The sequence below is a fragment of the Vipera berus genome, assembly GCF_964194415.1.
Source record: "Vipera berus genome assembly, chromosome: 2".
In the NCBI taxonomy this organism is placed as follows: Eukaryota; Metazoa; Chordata; class Lepidosauria; order Squamata; family Viperidae; genus Vipera; species Vipera berus.
The window spans coordinates 77,932,191-77,947,288 of NC_138203.1; the positions used below are offsets into that span (position 1 = coordinate 77,932,191).

The 15,098-nt window shown below is 37.2% G+C and overlaps 1 protein-coding gene across 1 annotated transcript in view; it reads right to left on the reverse strand.

Annotated features, from left to right (window-relative positions):
* MPDZ (multiple PDZ domain crumbs cell polarity complex component) overlaps positions 1–15,098 on the reverse strand; it is a gene marked incomplete at its 5' end in the record, with an annotated part of 159,564 nt that overhangs the window by 54,946 nt on the left and 89,520 nt on the right. Inside the window, 6 exons of the mRNA XM_081318883.1 lie at positions 144–386; positions 1,857–2,018; positions 4,966–5,082; positions 8,667–8,876; positions 10,125–10,313; positions 11,310–11,456. Coding sequence (XP_081175009.1) covers positions 144–386; positions 1,857–2,018; positions 4,966–5,082; positions 8,667–8,876; positions 10,125–10,313; positions 11,310–11,456 — 1,068 coding nt within the window. The remainder of the gene's footprint in view (positions 1–143; positions 387–1,856; positions 2,019–4,965; positions 5,083–8,666; positions 8,877–10,124; positions 10,314–11,309; positions 11,457–15,098) is intronic.

Sequence of the window (15,098 nt, forward strand, 5' to 3'; positions counted from 1 at the left end):
GCAGAATGACCAGCAACAATACTTGGGAAACAGCGCTACCTTTAGTTCTCCCCCCCCCTTTGATCTACTAAATCTCTAAAAATGGTGCTTTTTCGCATGTAATGAATCCTTCTGGGAGAATCAAGTGGCAATCTAGAACTTACTTTTGTAGAGTGTGAAAAATCAGGTGTGAGGTGAGATTCTCTCCAAAGGCTTGTGTTTTCGTGTTCAACTTGTTTCTTAGGAGAATGTGTTGTTGGATTCACAAGAAGAGGTTCTGTGATCTGTTTCATACATCCACCTGCGGGTTTACTCTCCATCTCTCTTTGCATTAGATCCACTGTGTACAAGTTTTTATCTGATGACTGGTAACTGAGTAGCTCACTGGAATCATCTTTGAAAGTAGTCTAGCAAACAAGATAACAAGAATTCCAAACTCATTCTATTTCTAAAGTACCATTTCTTCCTCTGGAAGTCTAAAAGCCTTTCCCATGTATACCTAAGAATAACTAGTTTATATTCAATGTGCTCCATGGTCCATTTTTATTTTATATAATTATTTTTATTGGGATAAAGTGGTAACTATAAACACTATCAAGTTTCATGAATGAAAGCAAATATACGTGTTCCAAGACAATGTTGCAGGATCCAATCTGGTTCAGTCACTAGGACCAGAGGTTTAGTCTTCCGAGTTTTTGGACTTGTGCTGGAGCCAATTCTCAGGGAACTTCTCTCTCACCATAACATGACACAGAGAAAAGTTTCCTGAGGATGGGTTCTACCACAAGTCTGAAAACTGGCCTGGTGACTGACCCAGATTGGATCCTACTACCAAGTTTGATGGTAAACATTTTCTTTCTATTCTGATGGGCCACAACAGAGTGATTTCAAGAACATGAGTTCTGCATCTTGTATAAAACTGGATTTTGTTGTTGCAGAGTATGTTTCCCAGCACGCACATTAATTTCTAATTTCATTAACTACTGCAAAGTTGAACAATGCAATCTGTCTCATTGGCACAGGTACATTCTGTTTAGTCTAAGAAATTCTATTAGGATATAAATTCTGGCCATCACACCCATGCTGTGCCAAGAGAAATGAAATTCCCAAAGAAATAAAGCCAGATTATAAATGTCAGGTGTGAAAGAAGAGCAACTTTTTTTCAAAAACAGATGTGAGTTACTTATAAAGCAATAAAACCACAATAAAAATCAAAGAAATAAAATATACAATCCCATTTCAAAGAATGAACTGGCAATCCAGCCGTGATCCCACCATGAATGTTAAAAGAAATATGCAGAATGATCCGAAAGACAGAGAAAGAAAGAAAGAAAGAAAGAAAGAAAGAAAGAAAGAAAGAAAGAAAGAAAGAGAAAGAATCAGAAAAAGGAGAAAAGCTAATGACAAAAAAATTAAAGAACATCAAAAGTAAAAAAAAATTGACCTTTTGACAAAAGAATTTAAGCGACCTTTTGAGCAATGATTTTCTAGCGATTTGTTAACAATTTTCTTTAAGAAAATTAGAGTTTTTAATGCTTGAACTTTAAGCATGTAGCATTCATTTTACTTACAGATGTCTTTCCATAAAATGGCTTGTTATTGTTTAGATTTCTTTGAACCACATTTTTTTTAAAACTGGAGCACCTAAGAATTATAGTAAATGGTCTGCTGAATACTGAAAAGCTGAAAGTTATTCAATCAGCATAACTATCTAAATGACATTACTCTTTAATCTAGTAAAAAATACTATGGACAAATAGAACTGGCAACATTACCTTCACTATCCAAACAGACATTTTCAAAAAGCTACTTTATAGGTATGAACAAAGTGCCTTTCTACTCACGTCCCTGCTCATATCTTTCCCCCATAATTTTACCTTGAGAGTTGAAGAGGGCAGAGAAAGAGCAAGCTTGAGATCATCACCACAAATGCCACCATGCAGTGTTAAAGCTGAAGACTGGAATGTACCATCATTATCTGGAGAACAGTCCAATTCCATGGTAGAGTCTTCTATTATATCTGCCTCACTTGAGTCCACCTAATAGCAAAGGCAATTCAATCAAATGGGCGACTATTGTTGTTGGTTTCAAATAAATACAAGTGGCTAAATAGTTCTAGCTAGTTTCCTTTTGTAACGTTTTTTCTTTTCGATTCTCCACAGAAGAATATGTTGGTTTGCCACATGTTTATTTCCATTCACAGCTTTGGATGTCAGATCCTGGACAGGCAATGACTTTTATGTGAAAATATTTTAATTGATCATCTCTCTAAAAAAAAAAATTATACTACGTGGAGCTAATCTTTGATTTACGACAATTGAGCCCAACATTTCTGTTGCTAAACAAGACACTTGTTAAGTGAGTTTTGCTCCATTCTATGAGTGTTTTTGTCACAGTTGTTGATCGCTGCAGATGTTATGCGAATCATGCAATTAGTAAGTGAACCTGGCTTTCCCCATTGACTTTACTTGTCAAAAGAGGGCTGGGAAGGTTACAAATCACATGACCACAGGACACTGCAACAATTATAAATGCCTGCCAGCTGTAAGCATCCAAATGTTGATTATGTGAATGTGGGGATGCTGTAATGGACATAAGTTTAAAAACCCGTCATTTTTTTCAGTGCTGTTGTAACTTTGAACAGTCACTAAACGAATGGTTGCAAGTTGAAGGCTACTTTTATTATTCTAATGGGCTTAATTTTATAATTTAGTGTGAATAATTAAGTGAATTATTCCAGTGTGTGATTTTTTTAAAAAAAGTGTTCTAATTTATTCCCAAAATATATTACCATTGCTCATTACAAATAAACCAGCACACATTGTAAATTTATACTCAGTATTATTGCCTTCTCAGCACATTTTCATATAAGCCTAGCATTATATCAATAAAATCATGGGATTCAGTATCAATTCTATGCCTACAATTCAATTCAGTTCAACTCAGAAACTCAAATCCAATGCATGTTAAATTTGTGACAGGCAGAAACATAATCAAATTCTACCTTCAATAAAAAATGAACTTCAACAACAAAAAATAAGGATCATATCCCAAACTAAGTAACCTTGTGATACAATCCTTCAAAGGTTTCTACAATAAAACATTTTTAATGAACAGAACCATTGTGAAAACACCAAGTATTTTTCCCATATTTCCCATTCATGTTGACCTTTCTAAGTCAATTGTGCCTCTCAGCCTTTCTATCAAATTAGAATGCCTATTTGTAGAATTCTATGTAAACCTTCCTATATTTTTCTGTGAAAGTATGTCATGATACGATACAAATATATATATATTGCTCAAAAAATAAAGGGAACACTTAAACAACACAATGTACTGTATGTAATAGTAGGATGTCTTATCTTGTGTTCCCTTCGAATCTCAGAAGGGTATGGCTGACTGATGAGAACAAATGAGTTTGAAATGGCCATATCAGCCTCCCTTTAATTCTTTGTTAGCAATCCAAAAAATTTACACACACACACACACACACACACACACACACACACACACACATATATATATATATTCCTGCAATAAATTTAAAACAAAGTAGTTTGTATCTTATGTAAAGTTACTCATGTCTGTATGTGCATATTATGATAATAAACTATAATACCTCCAAAACCAAAGGATGAAATATTTGGTCAGCTCAATCCCACAAATGGGGCCAATATTACACAAGATGAAGTGACACCGGTGAGGAAGTAATAATCTCAAATTCTTTATATAAACTTTTAAGGTGGTCTTAAGGTGCAATCCTAAATTTCACAAAAAATGCTGACTGGAAATCATTACATATAAATAAAACAAACTTGTCAGCAGAATTGAAAAATGTAATCTAAAGGGGGGAAAAAAGGAGTGGACAGTGGAGGAGGCAATAAAAGGAATGAGTTGCATGCATCCAGACCCCAGCAAGACTAAGGTGACATCTGCATACCACCACAAAGATGTGTATAATCCCAAATAATTTTCAATTTACTAAATCCCGTGAAGACATACATACATACATATACATACATGTACTCTCTCTCTCTCTCTCTCTCTCTCTCTCTCTCTCTCTCTCTCTCTCCCTCTCTCTCTCTCTCTCTGTGTGTGTGTGTGTGTGTGTGTGTTCTGAGAAAGCAGGGACTTGGATTTCAGACAGATTACTATTAAATCAGCCAGAATTGGGCCATTTTACCTATTAGATTTGGATTGACATACATATATATATATAATCTGTCAAAGGTTCATTCATCATTCTAGCTTTTGTGGGTTTTTGAAGACTGCCCAGCATCTCAGCTACTATATACAGTATATCACTAGAATAGAGCATGGGTGGGTAACTATGGCAACTTTTACCACCTGAGAATTTCAACTCCCAGAATTCTTGAACAGAACAAGTAAGGTTAGGGTTTTTTATGAACTGAAAAAGTATGTGAGAAAACTGAAAATATGAATAAGAGAAAACACATCACCTCCTGAGGTTTTTAGATATTGCCGAGTTTAAATGGGCAACAGCATTTGAATACTATCCTGCGTTTACACAGAGTTCTAAGTTCCAAGAACTGCAAATTCCCTTGAGAGAAATTGCAGAGTCCTATGAAGTAATTTGGAACAAATGGCTGGAGCCGTAATTTCCTTATATTATAGGATTATACATATGCGTGGTTTCTCATTTAAAAAAAAATAATGGTTTTGCTTTTGTAATTTTCTTATTCTTTTTTTAATTGTACATTATTCTGAAGGCTTCAAGGATTTTTTTTAAACAAAAAACAAATGTCTGAATATTTAGAGAGTTTAATTTTGCCTTCTTATAAATACAAGGTTTTGTTATGGATATTTTCTTGTATTACCAAATAAACAACCATCATGTGGATTCAAGGAAACCAAGAAAGAAGTCTTTTGAAATACATGTTAACAGCAGGAGTGTTCCTGTATTGTTCCTTAACAGAATGCCTTTCAAAATTAAGACAAAGAATAAAAGACTAACTATAGACTAACCAGAGCCAGCTCAGCATGGAAGAGGGCTGAATCGGTTAGCCCTTCCTCCTCAAAGGACTGGGCAGTGTAGAAAAAGGAATCTTCCTTAGCAGAAACATAGCCCTCTTCTGATGAAAGCTGCAGAAAAAATGAAGCTCTTGAGTTGGATGATGGCCAGTGAACAGAACACGCCATGTAGGTAAATACAAAAAAATTTTAAATGAATATAAAGATCAGAAAAAAGGATATCTAGAAATCATATTATAGCCGTCAAAACATGAAATGATTTATAGGGTTGGGGGGAAAAAAGAAAGAAAAATGAGATGGAAATAATCATGAGTAAGCACCACATGGTTATGTACCTATGTGCTGATATTTGAAATGTTCCCCCAGACCAGATGATAAATTCTGTCTCTCTCCTTATATTTCCACTGCCTGATTTCCAATGCAGTTAAGCCTCACAAACTAGATTTAAGATTAAACTAGATTTAAGTCTATCCAGTCTTACCAAGTTTAAATTATACTTAGTTCCTAAACACAACACGTTAAGTTCCACTGAAATCAGTAGCACTTCTTCTTGTGATAATCATGTTTGGAGCAGACTGAAAATCACATTTGTTTTAAATTTTTTACCTGTCTGGCTGGTGAATTTCATAGTAAGTCACTGGGAGACAACAGCTTTCACAATCTTGCCATGAATGTTGAACCCAATTACAATATGAATGATTTTATTAAGAAATTGTTCATTCCAATACAACTAAAATATATTCCTTATTGACATCATAATAAAAGTACATTACCTAGATCCTTTTCTGTTGGGTTTAAGGTTAGACTATGGAATTGAGATAGCATTGGTCATAGTTGTTGAAGACGACTGGTAAACTCAGAATATGGATTATGTATCCATCCAGGCCTTGATCATACAGACCTTTTTTTTTATAAAAAGTTTTTTTTTATTTTTTCCAACTCTCCCCCATATATATCGACAAATATACCGTAATATTTTATCAAGTATTAACCTACATTCTTTTTACATTCTTGTCTATCAAATACTCTTAATAACATAAATACATACACATAAATTTTGATGTTGCTCGTCCATTTCCCTTTTCACTGTATCCACACTCCTTCTCTCTCTTCCCTCTTCTCTAACTTTTTTCTCCCTTTCTTCTCTTTCTTTCCTACTTCCCTTTTCTTCCTCTCCTCTCCTCTTTCTTTCATCGCTCCCCTCCCCTTCAATACCTCCTGAATCAGGTTGGGCTGATAATGAAGGGTGGTGGGCACAATGGCTTTCCTCCTTCCCCTAAGGTTGGTTCCAGCTAGAGTTGGTACAGAATAAAAGTCCAGCCCATGCTTTTTCTGCTTTTTCTTCCTGCATTTATTTAGCATCTTCATGAAAGCTCTGAGTAACTCGGAAGAGCATTTATTTGTCCATATAAGTAACTATCATTAATATGCTGTACATCTCTGCCCTACCTGTCACTTGGATAACTTAACATTCCCCCAGTGGTTGGTGTGCAATTTGAAGGTCCTTTTGGACTCATAGATCCTGCTCAAAGAGCAGGTGGCAGCCATGACCAGGAGGGCCTTAGCACAAGTCTATCCATCACGCCAGTTGAGCCGCCTAGATCAGGAGACTATCAAAGTCACTCATGCCTTAATTATTTATCTGGATTACTGCAACAGGCTCTAAATGGGACTGCTCTTGAAGACCATTCAGAAGTGGCCACTTATTGAGGATGCAAGGACGCATGTGTCCAGGTACAGTTTAAGGAACAAGTATCACCCATAAAGCTCTGGGTGAGACAAGGCAGGATAGTTATGAGTCTACCTGCTTTTTTTGTAAAAGAAAAAGGTGCCGGAACTCGCACATGTCATACAACCTGCCTTGCCTACCCTACAAGGTTCCATCCAAAAAGGGTGCCGGAACTCCATTCTGAGCGTTCTATGACAAAAAAAGCCCTGGTTTCTGCCCATTCTGCAAGACCTGAGGGGTCCCTTTTATCAAACTGAATGATGTGATCAAACCCAGGACATGTGCTTTCTGTATCACAATGCCTGTCCTATGGAATAGCCTCCTCTCTGAGCCTGGAATGGTCCCCTTCTCCTAGCCTTCTAGAAGGCGTTGGAAGAGCTAGCTTTTTCTCTCAAACACTGGTACCAGAATGTGAGAGAAGCCCAACATATATATATTCCATTCTGCATGTTTTAAGATAGGTTTTATGGTAAAAATTTTGCTTGCAGCCTCAGTCACATTGTACTAGATTGCTTTTATTTTAGCTGAATTACATTTTCCATATGATATGGTTAACTGATCAGAGCCATTAGAGTGAGGTGGCCGCATAACGTAATTCTTTAAATAAATAAATAATCGTCATGCCTACAATAACTAATATCTCTGGCAAGCAATAATTGTGAAAAAAATGTTTTGACTGCATTTAATTATCAGAGAAACGGGCTATAGATATGTAAAATGATTTATACCCAGAATTAGAAAGAAACATTCCCTTCCTTTGCTTAGAACACTTCTTGGGTTCTTCTGTCAAAGCAGCAATGCAGTGGGCAACCCCAAAGCCCTCGGTGGCCACTGAATCATTTTTATGCGATCCTCAGAACCCCTGAAGCCACTGCTGTTGAAACGCGATGGCAATGTTTCCAATTTCCGAATGAAAAATACAGGCAAACTTTAACAATACTTCTGAGCTTACACTAACAATAAACAAGCAGCCAAAAAAAAAGACACCCTCTCCCCATCTCATCCTACAAATCTTAGTCCCAGCTGCATTTGTGATGAGACTCATTTACTTTGTAGTGTTCAGTACTCTTCTGCACTACCAAGTACAGCCCTAGGTTATCAAACACTTGCACGCCTCTGTGCAAAGATGGCACAGCAACCGGGATTCAGCCAGAAAAAGGTGGATATGAATGTCAAACTCTTCCAGAAAACAGCCCCCAAACCAGCAACAAAACTTATTGCTTTGCTGATTCAAGGAATAAGTGAAAGCATTACTCCCAAATTCTCAGTTCTGTTCACTATGGATAAAATGCTGCCAGTTAGGGATAGGAAATTTACAGATTATGCATAGAAGAGGGTTTTGTAACATACAATTTTTGCATGTATGCAACTGTGTGAAATAAATCTGCAAAATATTACTATATAGGTACCAAGGTTCCTGAGATATACACAGTAGATAATTAATATATTCAATATTTCAGTGTAGGTATAGCCATTTTTTTTTGCTTATGCTATATTAGAAGAAATCAAAACATTATAGTTTGGGGTGTTTAAAATATTCTTACCCTAGGTTTCTGGAAGCACCAAGTGTCTACTCTCTGTTTGAAATTACTGTACTGAAAGTAACTGATTCCCAAGCTAAACTTATTACTTTGGGTCAGAATAAGTTTTTTATTGAGTAACTGCAAATGAAGAATAGTTTGAAGATTCATTGCAGTTATTCAATAAAAACTTAATAGTTTTGTAGAACAAAGTGATGGTGGGCAGGTTCCCAGAGCTTTATTATTCTCTTGATGACAATTGTATAAAATGAGAGATTTTGCAAAGGGCAATTTGCAGGTAGAAATCGAAAACGGCCTTTTTTTTACCTCACAACAAATGTTCAGTTCACCCATTCCTGATTAAGAAAGTCCTACGTCATTAAATACCCCAGGAGTTTATTTGCAATATACAAAATCCCACTATATTATAAAGCAAGAATTCTTACAGGCAATGGCTTGGCGACTCCTATTCGCACCATTCCCAGAGGTGCACCTTTCAGGGCCTGCACAGCTTCCTCCAGACTACCATTTTCCAAGGTGGCCTCATTGACAAACATAAGCCTGTCTCCTGGCAGGAGCCTACCATCTTGCTCAGCCACGCCCCCAGGAACAAGAGAGCGTATCACGATCACTGTATTTGCGGGGTCCACTGGGTCCTTGTTGAAGGAGAAGAGAGGGGAACATGAGGGGGGGGGGAAATGTCAGCATGTATTTTTATTTACTTTGTGTTTATTTATTTATTCATTTCCTCAGCGCCCAACTCGACCAAGGAACTCTGGGCAGCCTACCACTTTAAAATTCGAAAAAAGTAATTAAAACCACTTAAAAAACATTCAAACTACAAAAACATCCACCAAAATAAGTAAGCACAAACAGCAGCTGTGATGATTAGTCTGCTGATAGTAAAAAGCCAAGCAATAAGGCCCTTCACACATTCTGAGCACCAGGCCCAGGTACATAGCCAGGTTTTTTAAAGCTTTGTGAAAGGCCAACAGGGTAGGGGCTATCCTAATGTTCAGGGGGGGGGGGTATTCCATAAGTCAGGGGCTACAGCAGAAAAAGCCTTTCTTCTAGTTCCTGGTAGCCAGCTCTCTTTGGCTGATAGGATCTGGAGCATGCCTGATCTATTGGATCTGAACAGAGATTTCAAACAATGGCATGGGTTGGTTTTTTTTCCTGATCCTGCTTGCTTATAGAAAGATTCAGTTGTCAAGCCACCACTTATGAAAAATTAAAACCTAATTATACATTATGTAATCTTGCAGAAATACCACAGGAAGCAAAATTAAAATCAAGTTCTAGAATATAAATAAATTCTTTGCATAAAGATGGAATTAGCAAACACATTTCAGAATCTGCTCCACATTTAAAATCTCCTCGAATTAGTGCAAAAAAAGAGTTGAAAACCTGGTAGTATTGCACTGCTAGACATGTCTTTTTTTAAAAAAAAACTACAAAAGTACCTACTAATAAATACTATTACTTCTATTGCTTTCATTATAATAATTGCAGTAATAATGCATCTTGCTTGTGATAATGCACAGCACAGTCCCAATATTAATATTTTATGTTTGTGTTATTATCGGATCCATGGAATAAGTACTACTGTAAGATTATTTCTCTTCAAATTTCAGTTTCTCCTTAAAGAGAAAGACTGAGAAATATAATAGAACATTAATGAAAGGTGACTTCTTAGTCATACCATGCCTTTTCTCATCTAAGAGATCAGAAAATATCCCCAATTGAAGATGAGTACCTTGCAGAAGTGTGAAGTTTTTGAAACGTATAAAGTAAGTTTGACAAGTTTATTTAATGATGTAATTCTACTGGAATGTTTCATTTTTAAGGAGTTATTGGATACAATGCATAAAGTACATTCTTATATTAGGAAACTCAGAAATTACCTGATAATCCAATATGCTGAAGCCAAGACCTCTGCTCCCCTTCTCCAGCTCAATTTGTTGTATTTCTGTCTCCCACATTGCCAGAGGAGATCCTTGTACCTCTTCAGTATTCTGACTTAGGTTAGCTATTTCCAGCTTAGCATCCTCTGTCTCTGAAGCACCAAGGAGTCCACCAAGGTCTATATGAGACTGGAAAGTTAAATATGGTTACTTTTTAAAATAAAGCTAAGGAAAATTTAAATACAGATTGTCAATGGAACTGGAATAAATGGGAACTGCTATTTAAAGAGTCTAAAACTTATCTATTTTTTAAGTGAATGTTTAATTAAAGTTTTACAAAACACATAAAAACACAGGCTAGTTTTGTTTTTTTAAGCGAAGCTAGATTCGCGTAATGACCACGATTCACTTAACAACTGCAATGTCGGAAGAAAGGAAGGAAGGAAAAATGTACAAAGAAAGGAAAAAGCAAAAAAGAGAGAAACTTCCAATTTCCTTTGCAGCAAATATAAGCACATTTACAAAATTCTCTTACTCCATGATTACAAATAAAAACCTTAGCTTTTTCTATATTTGGTTTTTTCTAATCATCAAAAAAACCATAAATCTTAAGTATATTTTTATGTTTTATGTTTCATGCATAAAACAGATTTCCAGTCAACTGTAATTGTGGACAGTTTTTTTCCTTAAAGAGGTTGATTTAATAATCCCCCACAAGCTCTATCATTTAAGAGTGTAAACTTTATGTACAGATGTCTAAACATATATGAAATGTTTAAATGACCATAAAACTTGACCAAAACTACATGAAAAATTAAAAAAGGCTTTTAAATTAGATTTCCTCAACCCAATTCTAGCCATCTGATCAAACTGTATCAAGTGGGAAAAAATCTTTATTTATCTTATTACCTTACTCCATATTTATTTATTTGTTTAATTTATATAGCCACCGGTCTCACAAATAAAAGAGATTCTGGGTGGCATACAACAAAACTAAACCAATAAATATCTAAAATCATTAAAGCATTTAAAAAACAATAAAACAGATAAAACTAAATAAATGAAGGTTAACAGTAATGGAGCCACTTCAGCAGTTCAAATCTTTTCTTTGAATTCTCTACTGCAAGGAAGAATGGGGGTCTGCGAAGTTTGTCCTTCAGCGTATAAATCTTTATGTTGAATTACCTGCTCTAACATGTGGTTCTCATCCAATGCTGTCTCAATCACAGGTGGAACTGCACGACAACAGACCATTCTTACATTGATCGGAAGCTCTTTTAGAATATTGACAACATCCTTGTGATTCTCTCCAAGCAAAGATTCTCCATTTACCTGTCAATGAAAATAAGGACATTTACAGAAATAAAGAAAAGACAAGAGAGCAAGAAGGAAATACATATATTTTCACATTGGACATAGGATTAACTAAAGTTATCATATTAAAAAAAGATACCACCGGGTTTCTCCACATTACAGGTGGTCCTCAATCACTTTTTGCGAACTTCTGACAATGATTCGCTTAACTGTGTCAAGAAAAGTTGTAAAATGGGACAAAACTCACTTAACAAATGTTTCACTTAGCAACAGAAATTTTGGAGTCAATTGCCATTGTTAAGTTGAAGACTACCTGCACAGAGACCATAAAGTTAGAAGAAATAATACAGGGAGTCCTGGACTTACAACCATTCGTTTAGTGAACATTCAAAGTTACAACAGAACTGGAAAAATAAAATGACCCAAGGGCTGGTTTTCACACTTGAGACTGCTACAATAACCCCATGGTCATGTGCTCAAAATCTGGGCACTTTAGCAACTGGCATGTATTTATCATGTGATCACCATTTGTGAACCTTCCTAGACAGCTTCTGACAAGCAAAGTCACTGGGGAAAAGCCAGATTCGCTTAATGACCACATGATTCACTCAGCAACTGCAATGATTCACTTTAAAGCCTTGGCAAAAAAAGTCATAAAATGGGGCAAAAATCACTGCGTAATCTCCTTACTTAGCAACAGAAGCTTTGGGCTTAGTTGTGGCCATAAGTGTAACTTTGGCTGTCATTTAGAAAATGATTTTAAAAGTGAGTATTTATATAATCACTACCTTAGAACATACTAGCATATTCTAAATTTATACAGGGTATCTATGTCTTTCACAAATATATGAATATAGGTAGTCTTTGTCCTACAGCAATTTTTTTAGTGACCATTCAATGTTTCACTGGCACTGAAAAAACTGATTTATGACTAGCCCTTCCACTTACAACTGTTGTAGCAGCCCCAAGGTCACATGATCAAAATTTGGGAGTTGGCAATTGGCATGTCCCCTTCATGGATTACTGCCTTGTCGTGGCGAAGGGGCTTGCGTAATTCAATGAAGCTATGAGCTATGCCGTGCAGGGCCACCCAAGACGGACAGGTCATAGCTGAGAGTTCTGACAAAACGTGATCCACTGGAGAAGGAAATGGCAACCCACTCCAGTATCTTTGCCATGAAAACCCTATGGACAGTACCAAAAGGCAAAACGATATGACGCTGGAAGATGAGCCCCTCAGGTCGGAAGGCGTCCAATATGCTACTGGGGAAGAGCAGAGGGCTAGTACTAGTAGCGCCAGAAAGAATGAAGCGACTGGGCCAAAGCCGAAAGGACGCTCAGCTGTGGATATGTCTGGTGGTGAAAGGAAAGTCCGATGCTGTAAAGATTTTTTCTCCATAGGAACCTGGAATGTAAGATCCATGAATCAAGGAAAGCTGGACGTGGTCAAACAAGAGATGACAAGACTGAACATCGACATCTTAGGTATCAGCGAACTAAAATGGACAGGAATGGGTGAATTTAATTCAGATGACCATCAGGTATACTACTGCGGGCAAGAATCCCTCAGAAGAAATGGAGTAGCCTTCATAGTCAATAAAAGAGTAGGAAAATCAATACTGGGATACAATCCTCAAAATGACAGAATGATCTCAGTTCGAATCCAAGGCAAACCATTCAATATCACAGTAGTCCAAGTCTATGCCCCAACCACCAGTGCTGAAGAGGATGAAATTGACCGGTTCTATGAAGCCCTACAGCACCTTATAGAAGTAACACCAAAAAATGATGTCCTTATCATCATGGGGGATTGGAATGCTAAAGTAGGAAGCCAAAAGATAACTGGAATAACAGGCAAGTTTGGCCTTGGAGTACAAAATGAAGCAGGGCACAGGCTGATAGAATTTTGTCAAGAGAATACGATGGTCATAGCAAACACTCTTTTCCAACAACCCAAGAGACGGCTCTACACATGGACATCACCAGACGGTCAACACAGAAATCAGATTGACTATATGCTCTGCAGCCAAAGATGGAGAAGCTCTATACAGTCGGTAAAAACAAGACCAGGAGCTGACTGTGGCTCAGACCATGAGCTTCTCCTTGCAAAGTTTAGGCTTAAACTGAAGAAAGTAGGGAAAAGCACTAGGCCACTCAGGTATGAATTAAATCATATCCCTGTTGAATATACAGTAGAGGTGACAAATAGATTTAAGGAATTAGATCTGATAGACAGAGTGCCTGAAGAACTATGGACAGAGGTTCGCGACATTGTACAACAGGTAGCAACCAAAACCATCCCAAAGAAAAAGAAATGCAAGAAAGCAAAATGGCTGTCTGAGGAAGCTTTGCAAATAGCTGAGGAAAGGAGGGAAGCGAAAGGCAAGGGAGAAAAACATAGATATGCCCAATTGAATGCAGAATTCCAGAGAATAGCTAGAAGAGATAAGAATGCCTTCTTAAATGAACAGTGCAAAGAAATAGAAGAAAACAATAGAATAGGGAGGACCAGAGATCTTTTCAAGAAAATTGGAGAGATGAAGGGAACGTTTAATGCAAAAATGGGCATGATAAAGGACCAAAATGGCAGGGACCTAACAGAGGCAGAAGAGATTAAGAAGAGGTGGCAAAATTACACAGAAGAACTATACAAGAATGAGCTTAACGTCCCAGATAATCACAATGATGTGGTCACTGACCTCGAGCCAGACATCCTAGAATGTGAGGTGAAGTGGGCCTTAGAAAAGCTGAGCAACAACAAAGCTAGTGGAGGTGATAGTATTCCAGCTGAGCTATTCAAAATCTTAAAAGACAGTGCAGTAAAAGTGCTACACTCAATTTGCCAGCAAATTTGGAAAACTCAACAGTGGCCACAGGATTGGAAAAGATCAGTTTACATTCCAATTCCAAAGAAAGGCAGTGCCAAAGAATGTTCAAACTACCGCACCATTGCACTCATTTCTCATGCTAGTAAAGTCATGCTTAAAATCCTACAAGCTAGACTTCAGCAGTATGTGGATCGAGAACTACCAGAAGTACAGGCAGGATTTCGAAGAGGCAGAGGAACTAGAGATCAAATTGCCAACATACGCTGGATCATGGAGAAAGCTAGGGAGTTCCAGAAAAACATCTACTTCTGCTTCATTGACTATGCTAAAGCCTTTGATTGTGTGGATCATAACAAACTGTGGCAAGTTCTTAAAGAGATGGGAGTACCAGACCATCTTATTTGTCTCTTGAGAAACCTATATGCGGGTCAAGAAGCAACAGTGAGAACTGGACACGGAACCACTGATTGGTTCAAAATTGGGAAAGGAGTCCGGCAAGGCTGTATACTGTCGCCCTGCCTATTTAACTTATATGCAGAGCACATCATGAGAAAGGCAGGGCTAGATGAATCAAAAGTTGGAATTAAGATTGCCGGAAGAAATATCAACAACCTAAGATATGCAGATGATACCACTCTAATGGCAGAAAGTGAAGAAGAACTAAAGAGCCTCTTGTTGCGGGTGAAGAAGGAGAGTGCAAAAGTTGGGTTGAAACTTAACATTAAGAAAACCAAGATCATGGCATCTGGCCCTCTCAATTCCTGGCAAATAGATGGGGAAGAAATGGAGGTAGTGACAGATTTTGTTTTCCTGGGCTCCAAGATCACTGCAG